Source organism: Lutjanus erythropterus, chromosome 18, assembly GCF_056507025.1.
Source record: "Lutjanus erythropterus isolate fLutEry1 chromosome 18, fLutEry1.hap2, whole genome shotgun sequence".
In the NCBI taxonomy this organism is placed as follows: Eukaryota; Metazoa; Chordata; class Actinopteri; order Lutjaniformes; family Lutjanidae; genus Lutjanus; species Lutjanus erythropterus.
In genome coordinates, this window is record NC_139334.1 from 26041843 (window position 1) to 26062384 (window position 20542).

Below are 20542 nucleotides of genomic sequence, written 5' to 3' on the forward strand. Positions count from 1 at the left end.
GCACAACTGATCAATAAAGACATTCAAGCCAGTAAATCTTTGTCTGCCTTCCCTGTCTTCAATCAAAACATGGAATATAGCAAAAATATTTTAAAAAGCTGCCGAAATTTGATTTATTTTTTTCACATTAAAACACATCTAAGTTTATGCCAATTAAAAACATTCCACTGGTCTGTAAGTAGAAAATAGTAAAAAATGAGTTGAATTTTCTACATAATATTTAAACAAATCTGGTCACAAATAAATAAAATCTATTTTTAGTTAAGTTAGGTAGTTTTGTTGTTAATGGAAAGGTAAAAAATTGTTCACATCATCAGTTAATTTACAGTAAAAAAAAAAAAGTTTTTACTGATCTGTTTGATCACTGCCACGCTGTTCTTCTGCCCAGAACTCGACTGGTGATTCTCTGAAAGACACAAAACATCACGTTCATTCATTTAGTACGAACTCTAGTCAAATACTTTCACTCCTAATGGTCAAAACATCCATCAGCTGAATTTATTTTGTATCAGACCATCCAATTCACTTTGCGGACAAGCTGTTTGTTTTGTACCTTGTTGTAAAGTTGTGCGTTCAGCCGGTATGACTGATACTCTGCTTTTCTTCTTTCCTCTTCTCTCCTCCTCTGCACCTCTGGCAGATTCTCATAAATCCTGGAGACGAGACGAAACAAAACATTATGAAAGACAAACTTAATCTTAACTTAATTAAAACTCTCCTGTCTGCCTCACACAGGGGAAAATTTGAACCCGTATTAAAGCAGTGATCATCTAACAGCACCATCGATTATATTCATGTTGACAAAACTGAAAAGTTATATTCATTAAATAAAGTTTGTTTAATAATCACCTTGTTCAAATTGAGAATTTTGTTTGACGGTTTCAATTTTTTTTAGGGTGATTACATTAAATATGACAACTGACATTAGAAATGTTTTAAGTAAAGTATCATGTAAGATCTTTTTACATTTATTATAAGCTTCTAACACTAATATCAATCTTTAGTACAGTCTGAAGTTCAACATTGCAGTCTTTGTCAAATGGTAATATTTCAGACTCTCTGGAAAAGAATGATTGTGTTGTCATTAGAATAATGAATCCTTACTTAAGTACATTTTAAATTTAAAATTATATTTGAAACAGACCAAATGACAGCTTACTGTTTGGATCTCTGTATCATCTCCTTCCTGGGAACAGCCCTCCTGAGCTGAGCGGTGCCTTAACAGAGAAATGAAAGAAAAACCAAGTCCAGTACACACAAGTACTACGAATACTATATTTTTTATAGTCTTTAAAACCATTATTCCATTTTATAATGTATGTGCAGCATCTGTATAAGGAAAAGATGCATTAAAAATAGCTGTCAGAGTGCAGAGCACTCTCCCCTCCTGGTTGTGTCCTGTTGGGTACCTGCAGGCTTTGGCAGCCTCCCCGGTCCTCCAGGTCGGCTGAAGAGTTTGTCTCTCTCTCTGCTGAAGACTTCCTGCAGCTTCCTCTCCTCCACCTGCAGAGCCAGATGCTTCACCCTCTGTCTGGACTGAGAGATGAAGTCTGGACGGTGCAGCTCCAGAGCCTCCTGCAGGATGGAAGAGGAGCATTAAGCACTGACAACAGCTGAGAGGTTTTAAAAAGAGAACCATTTGCATTGTTTTTGAAAGGTTTTTTGATGGTAAATTTCAAATCTTATAATTAGAGAATCTTTAAAAGACTGAAAAGGTATTTTCTCTATCAGCTTCTTATTTTAAGTGATGTTTCTGTTCATCAACACACCATCTTCTGCCAGTTTTGGTTGTTTCACCTGAGAAATTTCTGTATTTCCTTTTTTCTGTGAGTCTCTCGCTTCTTAAATCTACAAATAAGAAATCCTAAGACCTCAGCAACAAACTGCTCAGTGATTTTTAAGACAAATTCAAACCAACCTGGAGAGAGATCTGTGCCAGACCAGAGGACATCATTTTGGTTCTTGTATCTAAATCTGGTTCATCATGATGTACAGAACTAGGCTGTGTGTTTCTGTCTTCATGGACTTGTCTCTGTCTGAGTGGTTCTCTCCACGGTCTGACTTTGCTGTACGGTTCAAACCAGGCGGTGCTCGGCCTCCATGTCGACTCCTCCTCCTCTGGCAGGTTCTCCTTCCTCGCCTCTGACCTCAGCTCGTCAGCAGAGATGAACCAGGAAACACCTGAGAGGACCAGTTGGAAATTCAAACCAAACAAATCAACACAATACAATACAACAATATTCTGTATACCTAATATCAAAGAGCACAGACAGTTCAGTTGTAGCCTGACATACCGTTAGGGTAACTCTTTGAGGGTGATTTCTTGCTCTTTCTCTGTTTTTGTGACCCCTGAGTCTTAGCAGGACTCCTCTGGACTCCTCCTCTTCCTCCCTCTAAGCTGGATGAGGAAGATGAGATCAGCCTGGATGTTCTGGCATCAACAGGTGAAGGGAACGTGGTTCCAACATCTCTGGTGTGACGTCTAGTCCCATTAGTGACAATCTCCAGGTCACCTGAGGAAACAGTGTGAAGATTTTTGTCACATATAATGTTCTCATTCATCAGTTTTTAGTTGTTTTGGGATTTTGGATACAAATTAGCTGTCATGCTAACCACAGCACATTTACATTAACGTTAATAAAATTGAGTTGTTAAGGTTTAGGTCTGCATACATCCAGATATTCAGGTGCAAGATGAATCAATAATTGTTTCATAATTGTATCAGACCTATCAGAATCAAATCGTGAGGTGACAAGAGATGTCAAATCTTCAGCAAACATTATTTGCTCAAACAGACAATAATTCTCGCTGAAAATTATGTTTGAAAAAGCTCAAGTTGTCTTATATTGGAGGACTGCATTCTACACATTCACATCAGCAGAAAGCTTAATTATCTTTTTTTTGTAGCCTTAATATTGTTAAGGTATTAAGCTTCTTCAAGTCAATTTATGTGTCTTCTATAGGTAGGCAGCTCTAAAAGTATTAATTCAGCTCAGTTTATCATACAGGAGTTTCTGTGTAATGTGTTTGAGGGTAAATTAATTGCTTAAAAAACAACAACAACACATTCTCCAGGTCTGTTTCTGCAGTCAAGATGAAGCATCTGTCAAGCTGACAAGGACCATCAGAACAACAAGAGTGTGAGTATGAAAATGAAAATGAACAGAATGAAGAATTAGTTGAACCTAAAACCTGCCTGGACAAGTTACACAAGGTGGTTGGTAATACAGAAGTTTTACTTTTACAAGAGACAGAGTTTCGGGGATAACGACTGTTACAAACTCTGAAGATACAAAACACTTCCAGACAAATCCTGATGAGAAAATATGCCAAATATTATTTTTCCTAAATGAAATGATGGAAAATTATCTTTTTGTCTTATATTTGAACTGATACAACAATGTGTGACATTTTTATACGGATGTTTTGTATTTTCTGTTTTCCCAACACCAAAAACATTACCAGAACATAAAAAAACATACAACATTACTTCAGTAAGTACTGACCTGCCTGGATGCCCCTGCTGACCAGTTTAACAGCCTTCTTGGCTGTCAGGGTCCTGGAGGGGGCGGGGTGTGATGGGAGGGTGTAAGTGCTGGTGGATGATGCAGAATCAGCAACCTGAAGACCAATGAAACGACATTAGAGCAGTTCAATACCTGTAATTACAAGTTAAAATATATTTGTGTTACTTTTGTGCTCCATAAATCCTACGAGTATCAAGTACACGTTACAGAAGAAGTAGCACATGAATGATGGCTAAATTACATTTGGCTGCTTCAGTCGTGACTGTCACAGTGTATAACAAAGCCTCAGGTTATGTAATTAGTAACACCTGTGCTTTCTGTGTTATAATATGTCTGCTGTGAAAAAAGGCCTTTTAGGGTCTGCAGGGTTTCAGCAGGTTTCGAAAACTTACATGCACAGATTTTGAAAACCATTATAGATACAATTTCACATCCATGCTGACAAAAAATATGAAGGAAAATTTCAATACAAGAATTACTTTCAAAGTGATTATTTTTAGACTTCTCATTATATTCTAAAGTTCCTTATTTCAGCCTTTTCTTGCACAAGGTGCAGCAAGGGTCAAATTCATTATTCTCAATGGGCTTCAACCCTAAAGGCACTTCTGTAAATAAACAGGCTTTACTTCAGACAGAGAATGACGACAACAATAAGCAGATAAACTTACTGAGGACTCATCAGTGCCGGTGGTCTCTGACAGAGTGATGATGTGAGGCGGCTCTTTGTTTCTCCTCTGTTCACTCCCGTCTCGCTGCTTGTTGATGGTGCTGTACAGTTTACTGAGGCTGGGGCTTGTTTTCAGGTGCTTGACTCTGTCAGCACCGAAGGCTCGGACAAGTCGTGCCGTGTCCACGGTGGACATGGAGCCAGACATGGTGGACAAGGTCTCGGAGTCATCTCTGTTTGCGGGACAGAAGTGCTGCTGACTCTGGGAGGAGACGTGGGAGGAGGTGGAGGTGAAAGAGTCCTCATCTGCAGGCTGAGAAGTTTCCTCTGCCTGATGTTTGTGTGTCCATGCCTGACGAGGGACAGACGGTTCACCTTCAACCTTTCTACCTCCTCTGACTTCTCTGGCTTCAACAACTACACTCCTCTTCGCCGCCTTCTTTCTTTCTCTCCCTGCAACATCTTCTATCCTCCTTCTCAGCTTCTCCTGCGGATCACAATATTCCTCTGACATGTTAGTGCTCCTTGTGCTGTGAATCAGGCGGGACAGGCGCTCTAGCCGCTCCAGCAGCGATGCCTCTCTATCATTGGTCGGTCGGGACTCTTCCAGGCTCCACCGAGCACAGAACCTCTGCCACAGCTGGTCGAGAGGAAGGTCCCTCCTCTCATGGTCAGGCTGAGGGACAGAGCTCCGGTCCAGACGTTGGCTCGTCTTGTCACGGTCCGTTTCCACATGAACTGACTGAAATCTCTCCTGGCTGGCAGGCTCTGGTTCACCGTGACTGAGGAAGTGCACTGGGCTGGTTCCCTGGTCTTTCTTGGAGGCTTCCTGGTTGCTTGGTAAAGGCACTCTGGTGAAGGCAACTGACACCTGAGAAGATGGCTTTGGAGCTCCAGTCACACCCGTTTGTGAGGTTTTATCTGCTGATACAGAGACGACTGTGAGGAGAGACATGAAACAGGTGTTAAGATTGAATTTGAATACAACAGGGAGGAAGAGCTAAATACAACTTCCTCTTAGAAATATATTTAATACTCATTGCCACATTTAACCATCTGAAAAACTCAACAACAACATTTCTGTCCAGAAACAATGACCTGGTTACTCAAGATATTCCACAGACCTTGTTGTCAACAGTTTCATGCAGGATTAATCAGGTCATGATTTGTGGAAAGGGACATGTTTCTATTACATTAATTTAAAAGGGCTGGTGTGTATTGCTAACACTGCAACTCACTCTCCGCTTCCAAGCATGTTGGAGAATCTATGGTAGCCGCAAAAAGGCCAAAAGGCCCCATCTAGAGACAGTGTTTGGTTTGTCCATTCTGGGCTACTGTAGAAACATGACGGCCTCTGTGGAAGAGGACCAACGCCCTCTCTAGATATAAAAGACTCATTCAAAGGCAATAAAAACACAGCGATTGTTATTTTCAGGTCATTATACACAAATGAAAACATACTTAGGAATATTGTTTTCCATTTCTGTCATATTCTACCAATAAATCTGTGTAAATCTTTAATTAATTAACCAGTGGCATATACTCAAATTTATTTACAGTCTATGGTCAGATGATTCTTTTATCCCAACATTTGATGTCACAGCTGAAGAAGTTCATGAAGTAACCACAGTGAGTATTCGTACTGTGTGTTTGTTCAGCTTACCTCTGTGTCCCGGCTCAGTCATTTTGAAGGTGGCTGTTTTCAGCTTTTTGCTGTAGATGCCCTCAGTGTGTCTAATGGCAACTCCACGGTCCAACCCCGGGTCTCTGTGCCCGAGGACCTCACTGCTAAACCGCGGCGGCACAGCGTCGTCTGAACCTGGTCAGAATTCATAAATGGCTCATTACCTCATGATGTGTGCACACAGAGAAAGTAAAACCACGTTCGTCCTCATTTGTGAGATGACAACTGAAAAACACTGCTGGAAAAGTGACCAAAATCCTTCATTTTCAATCTGTAATGAACAGAAGATGTTTAGAGTCTCCAGTCCCCTCTCCTTCTCCCTCCGTCTCTCTGCTGGGGCCCCAGCTCTGCCTTTGTCTTACTCAGCCCCTGAACATGAATAATTAATTCCCTGCCTGGTGTACGTTACAATAGACCAGCTGCTGCCCGTACAGGCTCAGGGGAAATGAGAGCAGAGCCTCCTCATTCATCACAGATTCAACTGACAGTTCAATTCTCTGGATCTGAGCAATTCTTTAATTTGATCAACTTTTTTTTACTATTTATTATGCTTGACTCAGTTGTAAAATGCACAAGCTTTGCAGTTATTTACCAAAATCAATGTCACATTCATTTTTCAAAGGAAACATGGACAAACCCTTAAACTCTTTTTTTACAGTTTATACATGATTTTTGCTGCTGAATGCTTTTGCACCCATAATAGTTGTATTTTAAATGTCTTACAATTTGCACTTGTATTGCTTGGATTTTATACTTTCTGATTGTCGATATTTCATATTTCTATCTCATTCCTGTTTTATGTATTATTTGTAGATATGTGTCAGTCTTTAACACAAATGCACCATTTGAGGTTGACGCAATTGCAATTTTATTGTGCTTGCACAATAACAATAAAGTGGAAGGTATGACACTGAATCTCTATCAGCTGTTAATCAAACAGCAGCAGGTTGTGGAGATATTGTGATGAACTTTAACTTCAGAGACACTGCAGAATCATGTGAAATACATGTTTATTACTCTGTATTGCTTACGGCGCTGCTGATTGTTTACTGGCTGCACGCAGCTGTTGCACTTCAGCTTGTGGATCGTGCTTTTTCTTATCTATAGATGTTCTTTTTTATATAAACACTTAACATTATCACTGATGTTTTTTTAAATACACAGCCAACAAATATCATGAAAAATAAATTGTTCACTCCCCTGCCGATTCGGTGTCAGTTTAGCTCCACACTAAACTCCTACATCAGTCTACATGTTTTACGTGCAAAACTCACATTTTAAAGCCTCAAATTTCCATATCAAAGATATAAAATAAAAAATGTGCCTCCTGGTCAAAGTTCAGTTATAAAATCACAGGGCACCATTGGGTGTCTCTCCTGCTGGGCCTCTTAGAGCGCCGTCAGCAAAAGAATCTATCACGCCGGACAGAAGGAGAGGAGAGTTGTCCCAGTGTCTGGTTAAAAAGTAGTTTAGCCAATCTTGTTAATAATCAGCACCACAACAGCAAACAGTCACTCTGACCTGCCTCGTGATTTTTACAGCCTACAGTTTACAGCCTGCGGTGCTGTTGCTCCTGTTTTGCTCTCTGTACAATGACACAACTAGAAAAAAAAAGTGCTGTGTTTCAGCTGACAGAATGCAAAGGAGCAGCCCTACAAACTGTACTGGAGTGGAAACTGTGGAGTGCATCCGGTGTTGAATGTACCTGTGTGGGAGCTCTCCATGGTGGTGTCTGCAGAGGAGAAGTCAGCTTCTGTTTGAGGGACGTAGAAAAGTTCCTCACTGCCACGTGGTTTATAAGGCAACAGAACAGGCACTGCTGTAAGAGCAAAGAAACAGACAATTCATAACAGAATAAAGTCATATTGACACTCATTTAATATTATATAATTTAGCTAAAAATGCAGCATTAGAATACGCAGCCCGAGTCAAAATGTGTTTTACTGTAGAACCATAAATTCTATCAGCTTCTATTTTGTTTTTTTCCTCCACAACCTCCACTTGGACTTTGTATTTCAGTTAACTAATCTCATCATCTCATGGAAGCAGATGTTATAAAACAAAATGAACTTAAATGATATGTTCTCATCTGTGCTCCACTCAAGATCTCTGCTCTCATTTAAACTGTGATAAACAGCACTGTGATATGTTGTTTTTCTTTTTCAATTAAACCATATTACAAAACTATAAAACTCTCCTGTTACAGAAGTAAAAACAGTAAGAGATAAGTCTTTATCACATACTGTTACAGTCAGAATTAGATTTAGTGCAATTTGCCCTTTGTAGTTACATTTATTATGCACCAAACACAACAATTAATTAATTACTATTCAATTACTAAATTAATTGCAAACTATTTTGATAACCAAAGAATTGTTTGAGTAATTTTTCAAGAAAAACAGTCTTAATTCTCTGATTTCTCCTTAATTTTATATATTTTCAAATCAAGACATTTGAGGAAGTCATTTTGGGCTTTGAGAAACAATGATTGACATATTCACCATTTTCTGACATTTTTTTTAGACCAAACAACAAATCAATTGAGAAAATAATCAAACAATTAATCAATAATGAGAATAACTATTAATTACAGCTCTGATAAGAAACATTGTTACTATTAGATTATTACTTATTATGTATATATCAGTTATATCTTATGTGTTCTGATATTACATGCATCATTTTGCTATATTTATTTTTAATATGGATACATCATATTATATTACTATATATTATATGTAACTATCATTATCACAGCAGAATTTTGGGGATATTTTGAGAGGTTTTCAGTGCCTGTACCTTATTTTACCATTTAACCCTATTTCTGGAACACTAATTGTATATTCATGTCATTTTATTTTAAATTTATTTTCAGAAAGTCATCTTCCTATCTATCCATCAAAAACAAAAAATTGACAATAAAATGTGACAAAATATTACATTATACAAGTACATTTCACAACAAGCCTACCTGGAGATTCAGTGTTTAGGGGTTTTGGTGACACCACAGCTCTGTAGTTCGCTGTAAAGGATTGTGACGATGTGGAGGTCATCCTTCCCTGAGGCACTGCGGTTTTGAACAGGGTGGAGGTGTCGACTCTCTCAGGCCTTCGCTGTCTTACTGGCTCTCTGTCGTACCACTCAGGTGGACTGGACAACCCGACACCTTCGTCTGGACTGCTGGTAGCAGAAGAGGAGTGTCTGAGGGGGACGAATTCTTTACGTGGCAGTCCCATAACAGCATCAGCATGACTGGAGTGGACAGGACTGGCCGAGCTGCGATCGGTGGCTTTTGGGGACAGAGTGAGATGGACGTGTGAGACGTGGCCTGTCCTGGCTGGAGATTCAGAGGTGGATGAACCTGTGGTCTGTTCAGCTTCATGACTGACACCAGAAACAGAGCTGTCCTGGAGAGATAACTCATCATCTCGCCTGAAGGACTGTTTGTTGTCGTTAGCATTCATGTCTTCTCTACCTAAACCCAGAGGGAGTGAAGGAGGTTCTTCAGACTGACCTCCTACAGCATCTTGCCTCTTCTGACTCCCTGGTACTGACTGAGAAGTCAGGTTTCTTATGCTGGTTGTCTTATCCTCTTCATCCATGGTCAGAGGGAGCTGCCTGTTAGCATCAGGGCATTCAACTGCTCCTGTTGAGAGCTCAGTCAGGTGGAGCGGTTCTGGTGCTGGACTCAGGCGAGGGGCAGGTGATGTAGAAGGAGAGGGGGAAGTGGAGCGCCGGCGGGTAGCGATGGTGATAGACGTGAGGGCCCGTGGATTTGTCCTAGGGAGGGTTACCCCTTCTCTGGCAGCGATCTCTTGAATTTGAGCCTGCAGATCCAGATGAGGAGGGTTTTCAAGCTGCACACTGGGGTCAGACAAATCTGTGCTGAGGCCCTGCAGCACCTCTGATGGTTGACTGTTTGCATCACCGAAGGGGGTGAATGTCTCCACTTGTTGAGCCAGATCCTGCCCCCTCAGGACTCTGAGACTGGATGCTGCACTGCTCTCTGTATCTGTACTCCCCTGACTCTGAAAAAAAAAAAACAAAGGTCAAACTGTGATACCAAGCAAGATCCTAGTTTGTGTTACCCTGTGAATTAATCCACCACAAAAATTCAATCAAGCCTTTCAGCATAGAAAAAACTGCACTGAAAGGAGTTTGAATTCAATTTCCACAGATTTAACATGCATCTGTTGACACATCATGCCTGCAACACACCAGTTACCTCAAGAATGAGACCTGAACTGTCCAGAGATTGGAGGCAGCCATCAAAATGACAACAAAACAACAATTTCCTTTTCAATTTTTTCATTATTCAATGAAAAAAAAAGTGTCAAAACACACATTTGTTCTTCTTAACAAATGTAACAGTAGTTTAAAATGTAGTACATTTAAGTAATTTGCTAGTGAAGCCTTTATAATTATGACTGACTGTGTGTAAGTGTAATGATAAAGAGATCTTCATCAATTTACCTTTATGGGGTTTTTTAACAGGAGGTCTCTCTTGATCTCTTCAATACGTTTTCTGTCTTCTTTGTCCAACTCCAGAGGCTCACACTGCTGTCCTGATATCTTCAGCTTAATCCACTCTGCAACACACAAACATTTATGCCCATGCAGATGATAGTTTCTTCATGACAGTTTGTCCCATCTCACTCATTGGCTGTGTATATTGATATCCTGTCAGAGTTCCTCTAAACCATGGAGGAACAGGAGGCCAGAGCAATGCACAAGTGCTTGATTGGGGTGTGTATGAGGAATGAGAGAGACAGTGTATCTATACATATTTTGGGGACACATGACTGTTTGGAACTGTCTAAGCACAGGGACCACAAGGAAATGAAATATGTTGCAGAAGTTGCTTGAAAAGTTTCTTTGAATGTTTTAATCTATTTTTCAACATGAAAACTTAATCACTCGGGCTATACTGAATAGTTTGAAGCTTCCAGAATCATTTTGATTCATGATGCCAACATTTCCTATGCTAAATCAACATTTTAATGCTGCTTTTTTGCATGTCTATTAATTCTGTTTAAACCCAGGCTTGTGCGCAGTTGCAGATAAAGATTAGGCTATAACAATATAAAAATTAGATTATGGCTGTGTAAGATAATTTCCAACTCATGTTTGAGACTATTCCAATATTTCCAGAAAGTTGTCAGGTCCAAAAGTCAAAATTTACTGAAAAATGATGGATGTAATCATTTCCAAAATTCACAACATATTTTATTCAACAAAAGATTCTGCTTCAATCCATATTTGTTGGCATTTAGCTTTTTGAGAACAATATCAGTGTGGTCAAAAAAAAGTTGTGCTTGACCCCACATAGGGAATCACAGACCTGTATTACGCAGACATTTACCAGCACCATGTATTAAATTAATGCTGACAAAAGTGGTGAGTTATATTCATACCCTATATTCAATTTGAGGATTTTGTTCAAGATTTTTTAACATAACTGTTTCAGGTGATGTCATTAACTATGACACACGAAATAGAAAACTTCAGTAGAAGCTTCAAATGCAAAATAATTCATTCAGTACAGACCTGCAGTCAAGATTAGGGTGTAAAATTTGAACAACCATAAGATCATCTTACCTCTGGCTTTGCTCTCCTCTTGGTCAGTAATGCTGGGCGTGCTGGATACCATAGTAGATGGAGATTCATTCTGCAGTAACTTGGCCACTCTGACTGCCAGTGAGCTGTCACTGCTCCCATCACTCATCACACCCTGATCTGGGTCCTCGAGGACAGGTGAGGAGGAGCTACTCTGGACAGAACCTTCTAGAGTCGTCTCTTTTTCCTGCTCTGTCACACTCACCATGTCTGTTGGAGTCGAGGTGAGCTGTTGTGAACTCAAAGCTGGTGTAGGCTTGATGACTGGTGGTGGCTGTGGTGGGACTTTGTTGTCAGGAGGAGCAGCGCTGCAGCCTTCAGGCTCTGCCCGCCGTGCTGACTGTGAGAGGACAAAGGACGACCCTGCACCTCTGCTAACAGTGCTATCTTGTGGCCTTCTGTATGCACTTGTTGCTGATGGTGTGGTTTGGTAATTAGGTTGCCCTGATGACGTCACACTCTCTCGACCAATAGAGCTTTCTCTCAGTTTCTCTGAGGTTAGCATGGAGTCAGACGAGGACCTGGCCCACAGTAGGGCGGATCGAGCTCGGGGATCTCCGGTAACAGAGGAGGAGGAGAATGAGGAGTCCTGGAGTTTGCTGGTTTTCTTCCTCAGTGAGAGGAATATGTCATCATCGGAGAGCAGACGGGGTGCGGCAGGGGAGGCTGTGGAACCCACAGAAGACCCAGCAGACACCACGTTCTCTGCTTGAGAGAGTAGCTTACGGATCTCCAACAAGGCCTTAGAGCTAACAAAAGAAACTTCTCTGCTTTGCTCTAGACTACGGCTCGTTTGCAAGGGTGACTCAAAGTCTTTATCCCCACACCTTGACTCGGTAGCCAACGAGAGGTCAGAGTCAAACTTGTCTCCTGGCTGAATGGTGTTCTGGCTGCTGGTTAAGCTGCTGTCCCTTTGCTGCTGCAGGGTGGTTTGCTGTGTCGAGGGATAAGAGTCTTCATCAGGCAGGGAGGAGGGTGCCCGTCTGTGCTCACTCTGGACAGATTCTGTATCTGATGAAGGAGAAGGCCGCCTGGGCCTCTCTGGGATTGATGCAGCTGGACCAAGACTATCCATGCTTAACGGTATGGACATACTGGAGTCCACGGACAGAATGCTGGACCTGGAAAACTCTCCTTTATGTGGACTGTCACCTGAAAATACAAAATGGAATGTGTGGGGTTTTTTTTAAATCATTATGGGTAATAAAGGTAAGTTAGCAGCTGATACAAATTAATTATTCATCTTTTAAGTGGAGTATAATAAAATTGTAATGAAATGTGTAAATATAAAAAACATCTTGACGCCTTTTGAAAAATGCCACCTGATAATACATTATATATAGATCATATATATTCTTCAAAAAAGAATAATATAAAAAAGTACCCCTGTACCCCTTAAGTGTTTAGCCATAGTTCATTGTTTAATGAATCAGGTCATGGTCCCTGAGACCTTTAAGTCCTGTGCTCCCTAACAAGGATTTCAACAAAAACTAAAGTGTCTATTTTTTGTTGAGTGCATTAATGAACATAGTATGCTGAACTAAAGGTAGTGGTATTTCCTTCATATTCTCAACCAACCCAGCTGGTTTGTTTGGTGGTTAAAACATATCTGTTGGTTTGACTAAATTCAGGACAGATTATCTGTGAAGTATCGCTTATAAACATCTGTTAAGAACGTCAGTTCTAAGGTACCTTCAGAGGGTTGGGTGCTCTTGGTCGGGGTTCCAATAGATCCTTTAATTGTGCAGAGATCAGTGGGAGAGAATTCAGGTTCTCTGATAGGCCCTCTGGGTGCAAATGGTGTTAAGATTGTTGAGGGAGACTGGTCAATACCAAGATTATGAAGATACAACTGCAAGACAAACAAATACCGAACATATCAGAATTTAGGAATACAAGTCTTCACATGTACATTTATTTCCCCAACTACATTTTGCTTGCAGAATATTTTTTTTTCATTTATTATCTGCTGAACCTGAATCAACAATAACAATAATACATAATACATTTCTAGTCAAGAACCTGTTTCAAATAAATCCATACTTGCTTATATATAATTTTCAGTTTTTCATACCGGAATTCGTTCTTCAATGTTGAGCTCTCGAGGCCTGGGCACAGGTGTTGGTACTTTTGAGGTCCAGTACGGGGCGTAGTTATCAACCTCTAGACTGACAACAGACGAAGCTCCGATGGAAGTTTGTAATTTCATTCCACTGTTGTAACTATCTTGAGAACTTGAGAGCGTGAAATCTCGATCAGCTGACACATCACTAAACTGACCAAGGCTCATGCGAGCCAGAGGTTCAGCTGTGGCACTTGGCTGATGTTGGACATCGTCCTGAGTCTGACTCTTCTCTGTTTCCGCATGTCTCTCTGTCTGCTGATCTTTCTTGACTGATGTGACAACCGTGTTGAGAGACGAGTGGGACTGTGACCTGCCGTAGGGTGAGGCAGAGGGTCTTGTTGCAGACCTGGTGTTATCCTTGTTACTGGGAGCACTGCCCACTGCCTCCCCTCTTTGTGAAGAAGATGAGCCAGAGGGAGCTGTGGAGGAGCTCTGTGTCACATTCTGATTGGCGGCACTTGAAACAGGAGGCTGTTGTAAACTCCTAGCCTGCTGACTCAGGATGCGATTCAGGGTGTCAGATACTGCTTCATAAGCCTTCTTTTTAGGGGAAATGCCTGAAAATCCTTGCAATGCCAAGCTATCAAATAGTGAAGTCTTTCCTGAACTCTGGTTTGCCCTCCAAGCATCTACTTTCTGCATATAGTTGAGACTTGGGAGAGACTGGACTTTTGCAGAGGTAGCTTCTTCTTGGCTCTGATTTGATGTGTCTGTGTGATGGACATCAGCCACAGGAACAGCTGTCTGTGGGGAAATCCCTGTGTTTGACTGACAGGAGTCCTCTTTATTGGATTCTATGGCAGAGAGTTCCCCTAATTTAGCCTTGACACTGGATTTGGGTGGGGCCTTAAAAACACCTGGCGTGGACTGAGACTGAGGAAGGAAACCCAGGTAGGACCCATCAATCCCTGTTTGGTTCCCTGAGGACCAGAGGTCTTGCTCTCTCTGAACACGTTCAACACCCGTTGAAAACGGCCCTGTCCATGGCACGCCACTCAGATTTGTTCTGGCCACACTTGGCTTGCCGTCAGCCATGTCTGTAGGATACGGTGTGAGATACTGACCAGGTGGTGGAGGACTTTTCTGCTGTTGGTTTTCAGACTGAGCTTTACAACTATTATGCCTCTGTACCTCAGACAGCAGTTCTCTGTGTAACGCTTCACTACTGTCATCAGGTTGTGTACTGCGGGGCCCTGTGGTAATATTATAGACCTCAGATGATGAAGTTTGTGACTGTTCAGGGTATAAATCTCTGTCAGGCTGTTGTGTCTGCTGCTGGGGAAGAGAAGCTTCACCTGGAGGACCTTCTCTTCTAATCGTGCTTTGGTCGACGCCTGGTTTGCAAACTTGAGACCTTCTAGACTCTTCAGTAAAAGATGCAGCGGTCTTCACAGACATTTCAGAGGCACAGGAAACAGCACTGCTGCTGCTGCTTGGCATGCCAATATCTTCCTGTAAGAGTTGCAGAAGATGTTGTGCAGGAATTTCCTTACTCAGAAAGAATGTCTCATCTACAGAAGCTTCTCCTCCTGGCTTGCCTGGAGGCTCAAGCAGCATCTCTGAGCCTTTCTCCCTGCTACCTGCATCATCTCTGGATGATACTCCCTGCCTGTCAGGGGAGTGAACAGTTTCTTTTTGTCTGCCTTCATCCCTCGGTGACAAACTGTGCTGGGACATAGAGCTGTTTACTCCTTCTTCAGACAGGATGGTTGCCTGGGCCAAAGGGTGCTGGGACAGTGAGCCACGCTCAGAGGCCTGAGTGGTGCGATCCTGAGGTGGAAAGTGAAACCTCCCTGATGCCATGGAAATGTCAGGGTATGCCCTTTAAAAGATAAATAAATAAAATAATAAACTTCTGAACATGACATGCTGTCGAAAACATTGTCCACAAAAACAATAAAGTGAAGTGGGGTTATATGAGGTTCTTATCATTAGTCTGTGTATAACCTACAGTAGATGGCAGCTGGCAAACCCCCAGTTTGGAGAAGCAGAGAGGAGTACCAGAACAGAGGCTAAGCAGAGAAATGATCTGAATATAGTCAGCAGCAAAATGCATTTTAACCATTTAAACAGAAAAATGACAGGAAAAATAGCAATATCAGTTTAAGTGTACACTATATTACAAATATTTTCACATTTGCTTTCTCCAAAGTAACCAGAGTCTGTAAGGAAAATAGCATTTAACCTTTTAAAACACAGAAGTTTCTGGTCTACTGCTGCCTCAATTGGTTTGTTTGTTTGCATTATCATTTCCATAAGCTTCCATGCTGGTACTGCCCACCACCATCTATGGTAGGTAGTACACTGACTATGGATAAGTAACTCATATAACCCAAGTACAAATAATCAGAGCTATCCCGTTTACTGATGTTACTTTACCTTAAAGGGACAAATTCATTGTCACTTTGTTGGAATAAAGAATATTCATTGAACATGTGTTCCACTCCAGAGTTTGCAGGAAACAGGGGAAGGGCTGGAGACAGGTTACTGTCCTGAAATTCTGATGATAAAGAAAATATTCAATGTTACCCGCAGGCACCGTAAACAGGTTTACAACTGAAGGGACAGTTCACCTCAAAATGAAAAATACATATTATTTTCTTTGGCCTGTAGTGCTGTTTATCCATCTAGATTTTTTTTGGTGTGAGTTGCAGAGTTTTGGAAATATAGGCCATACAGATGACTACCTTCTTTCCAGTATAACAGAACTAAATGGCTTTCGGCTTGTTGTGCTCAAAGCACCAGAAAACTACATTTGAAAAATGCAAAGCCAGTGCCTCTTTCCAAAAATCATGACCTAGTTACTCAAGATAATCCACAGATTGTCACGCGAGTAGTTTCATGTAGGAACTACTTTCTATCTTATGGAGAGAAAGGAGTTCTGGTAGATTCTAAAGTAGTTCTGGTAGCTTGTACTACATGAAACTGCTCACAACAAGGTGTTTGGATTATCTCGAGTACAGGTCATGGTTTTTGGAAAGAGATGCTGGTTTTGAATTTCCAATAATACATTTTGTTCTGAATCCTCTCATCCTGTTAAACATTTTGAAAGAAATTGCAGAAAAGACAGTGAAATTCATTGTTTTATTCAGTGTACATACCTGGCTGCAAAGAGTGTCTCCACTGCTGCTGTTGCTCCCAGCCATCTGTTTCCAGCCTGGGCTGCCTCTGGTCCTGACTGGCACAGCGATGACTTTGAGCTCCCAGTTGGTTCATGGATGTTTGTCCAACAGACTGACTCACATCCTCATCTGCTGGCAACTGAGGAGACACCGCCTCCCTCTGTGAACCCAACCAACAAACAACCCACTGTTACTGTCCTGCTGTGCCAGATTTACCACTGCTGTGTACCGTTTCTTTGGAGGCTTAAAACAACAACTGTTGGTAACAACTCTGTAGCCTCTAGAGTTGGTAGGGAGGAACATGCTGCACAAACTTTTTTCCATCCTGGAAAATCTCTACCACACCTTCCAGAACATGCTGGTCAAACAGCAGAGACAGCACCTTATTCAAACCACTTGTGACAAGGAATACAGCAGGAAGTCATTCGTGCCAGCTGCCACCACTTTGTATAACGAGCCCTCTCTGTGTTGGGACAGGAGACTCCTCAGTCACTGAACTCTCAGGTTCATATCAAGGACACGATGCTCACCTGGATTTGTACATTTATTTAAATCATATCACAACATCCTTTGTATCTATTATTCAACAACTTTACAAATACAGTATTCAATGTATAGTTAATTTGATTTTTTTATATCCAAGGACAATCTTATACCTTGCAGCATATAGCACTATCTACTGTACCTGACTTGCTCTACTAACGTACAGAATATATGATATGATACAACTTTATTGTCAGTATGCACTGAAATCATTTTGCATCCTTAGACAGCTCTGTTCAAGAGATTAAACATACAATACACAAGACACTTTCTACAAATGTTCAAAACACAACAATCAGTCATGACAAACAGTGAGTGCACATCACATTATCCTCTGGCTTCAGATGTCAGTTAGCAGCAAACTGATTTTGTTTTAGAAACTGAATAGACTGATGAACAAAAGAATTCCTCAGCTTGTTGTCTCTAAATGGAAGTACTATAAGTAAACATATTTTTTTTCTGTATCTCAGTGATTTTTTCGTTAAGAACGTCACACAAAGTAGAAAGCCCGGCCTCAGCCTCTCAGTGATTCTTTGTTCTCCGATGTCACAACACCCTGCTTGTGGCAAATGTAGGCTTTGATATACAGTATTGGGCTTTATAAATAAAACTGACTTGACCTGACTATCTATTTAAGCATTCCTGTGACTAATCTTAAATCTTAAATCTGATAACTGACAAAATAATGTGAACACTTCATGTGAAATAGCTTTTGAAATAATTCTATCACAAATAAAAACATTTATGTATAGCAGAGCCATTTCAGGACACATATGCATAATCTATATTGTACTGTATGTGTCATACCCCTAGTTGTTATTTTCAATTTGAAACTAATGTTTCTCTTTATCAATGGAGTTTGTGAACAATTGTCCAGTTGTTCAGGTCTTGTTGCACGCCTCTTGAACAGCTGTCAAATGCTGCAGAAGAGCAGTCACTTGAATTAGAGCATCAACAATCATTGATCTGATCATTGACCTGAAGCATTGATCAGTGACTTAATTGAAAAAAAATTACTATACATAAACTATTTTTATGATTGGTTAATCATCTCTGTCATTTTGTAAGAAAGAAATGTCAAACAATCGTAAGTTCCAGGGTCTTAAATGCAATGATTTGCTGCTTACATTTGTCACTTATAATAGTAAATGAAGAGTCTTTGGGTTTTGGATTGTTAGTTGGACAAAGGATGTCACTTTGGGCTCTGAGAAATCGTAATATGCATTTTTCAGTTTGACATTTTATAGACTAAACGATGACCTCTTGATTAACTGTCAAATGCAGCTAAAAAGAAATCAGTTTAGTCAGTTTAGTATAAATCACCTTTGGGTATCAGTGGCTGTAGCTGCAAATTAGTTTCATTTACATGACAAGTTTGCCCATGTTATACATACATCACATATCAGTTAGTTGACAAGCATAGCAAAAGTTAGCTAGTGGCAACAGGTTGCTGTTAGCTTGGAAAGAGACACATGACTACGCTGTGTATGATTTGCACACAGATTGGTAACGTTAACTTGCCACTGACTGAGCGCCAGTCATCCACACTACCATCATTACTGACGATGGAACCGAAATATTGTCGTGCATGAAGTTTAAAAGGAGTAGTGTAAGATTAGTAGGTTAGCCGTTTGTCAGTCAGCTAGCAACCTAGCAAATCGTTTAACGTTAGCAGTTAGCTAACGTTGGCTTTTGACGACAACCAACGATGGGTAAACTTTAGCCAGATTTCCTCGGGTGAGAATTACGTGAAAACGTACCGAGGAACGAAACCAAGACGGTGCATAACGTAATTTTCACACTAAGAATTACAATTACCTCTGGAGAGTCCATGTTGTTGTTGATGTTGTTGTCAGTCCGCCACAGTGAGCGCGTTTCCTCTTGCTCGTATCCAAGAAGCGTTGCTAAGAAAAAAACCCGGAAACTCGCGCGGGAGGGCAGAGGGCGCGAGAAGCGGTTCATTTGAACTGGGCGTATCCAGCGCCATACCTAGAAGGGAATCCCGGCTTTGCACAACACTCGCGAGATTTGTGCATATTGGGTCTTCATTATGAACGCTGCACAAACGAATTATGTTTAATGACGTTAATATTTTGTAGTTACAGTATGAGTAGGATTAGGGGTTAAAAAAAAAAGCTGAGAGGGTCAGTGCAAAGATCAAGGTTTGGTTTTAAATGGTCACTCTCGCGAGATTTTTCGCGAGTCTGGAGATCCCTTTTTTTTGGGGAAGTGGATTTAGTTGTATTTACATAGAATTATAGGCTGTAAATTATATATATATATACCCATATATAGCATTATACTCTACTGATTCGTATATTTGATTTTATTTAAAATGTGCAGTGCTTTACATAACCCCTGGCGGTTTTTAACTATTTTAAACCTATTTCAAATGTAGTTAAAAAGCATCATAAGGGTGCCATAACATTATCTGGTCTATGGTAATGGTAGAATGTAACTAAGTACTTTTACTCAAGTACAGTTCTTAAGTACAACTTTGAGATACTTGTCTGTAAGTATTTTCTTTTCATGCTACATCATATTCGTACTCTTCTACATTTCCGTGTGCAAATATTGTACTTCACTGTATTTTTTTTGACAGCTTAAGTTTCTTAACACATCAAGAGCTTATCACATATAATGTTTTGTTAAATATCAAAATAAAACAATTTATAAAAGTCTAAAACTGTTTATTCAAGTACAGCTGAGACAATTAGTTGATTAACAAAGATTAATTGATAACTACTTTGATAATTGTTTATGTTATATTTCATGATTCCAGCTTCACAAATGTGAAAAATTTGCTGGTTTTCCTCTTAATTATTTTTAAAATAATTTTAATGTGCTTTTAATAATTATGAGGTCTGGACTGTTGGTTGGACAGAGGAAGCATTGTGAAGGTTGCACTGAATATTTTTACTTTGAATACTTGGAATACATTTTCCAGATTATATTTACATACTTTAACTTCAGAAGTATTTCGATGTAGTACTTTTAGTTGTAATGGAGTGTTTTTTATAATGTGGTATTAATACTTTTAATAAAGGATCTCTCGAAGGATCTGGATACTTCCTGTTAACGTTGTCGTTAGGTTTTTGTGTCCTCAGTCATGCATTCAGGCAGCGCCGCTGCATTCAAATCCCGCCTACCTAATTATGATTGGCAGGTGTGACATCAAATCATAGCCCTCATTTGGAACACAAAACAATCTTTACAATTTGATTGGCTGGGCTTCATGGAGGCGGGTAAAAGCCTGAA

At 40.4% G+C, this 20542-nt stretch overlaps 1 protein-coding gene across 3 annotated transcripts; it reads right to left on the reverse strand.

Annotated features, from left to right (window-relative positions):
- Positions 1 to 39: 39 nt before the first annotated feature.
- alms1 (ALMS1 centrosome and basal body associated protein) lies at positions 40 to 19207 on the reverse strand. 3 transcript variants are annotated; one of them, XM_084742579.1, is made up of 18 exons: positions 19103 to 19207; positions 16721 to 16901; positions 15999 to 16119; positions 13569 to 15441; positions 13187 to 13346; positions 11477 to 12646; positions 10352 to 10467; positions 8850 to 9906; positions 7584 to 7694; positions 5858 to 6013; positions 4196 to 5133; positions 3507 to 3621; positions 2295 to 2513; positions 1919 to 2181; positions 1410 to 1575; positions 1160 to 1217; positions 554 to 653; positions 40 to 406 (listed from the first exon to the last, which is right to left on the reverse strand). In XM_084742579.1, exons 1-18 carry the CDS (start codon positions 19115 to 19117, stop codon positions 362 to 364), a joined length of 6864 nt encoding a protein of 2287 aa, XP_084598705.1. In that variant the 5' UTR covers positions 19118 to 19207; the 3' UTR covers positions 40 to 361. The 3 variants fall into 3 exon arrangements, with proteins under 3 accessions (XP_084598705.1, XP_084598706.1, XP_084598704.1); XM_084742580.1 differs by having other exon boundaries at positions 4196 to 5115; positions 7584 to 7697; XM_084742578.1 differs by having other exon boundaries at positions 7584 to 7697.
- Between the last annotated feature and the right edge of the window lie 1335 nt (positions 19208 to 20542).

Excerpts from the sequence above, each read along its gene's own strand:
- alms1 (XM_084742578.1), bottom strand. Across the intron at positions 13,347-13,568 it reads ACATTGAAGAACGAATTCCG|TTGTATCTTCATAATCTTGG; the intron begins GTATGAAAAACT and ends TTTGTCTTGCAG. Across the intron at positions 2,514-3,506 it reads CAGCAGGGGCATCCAGGCAG|GTGACCTGGAGATTGTCACT; the intron begins GTCAGTACTTAC and ends CTGTTTCCTCAG.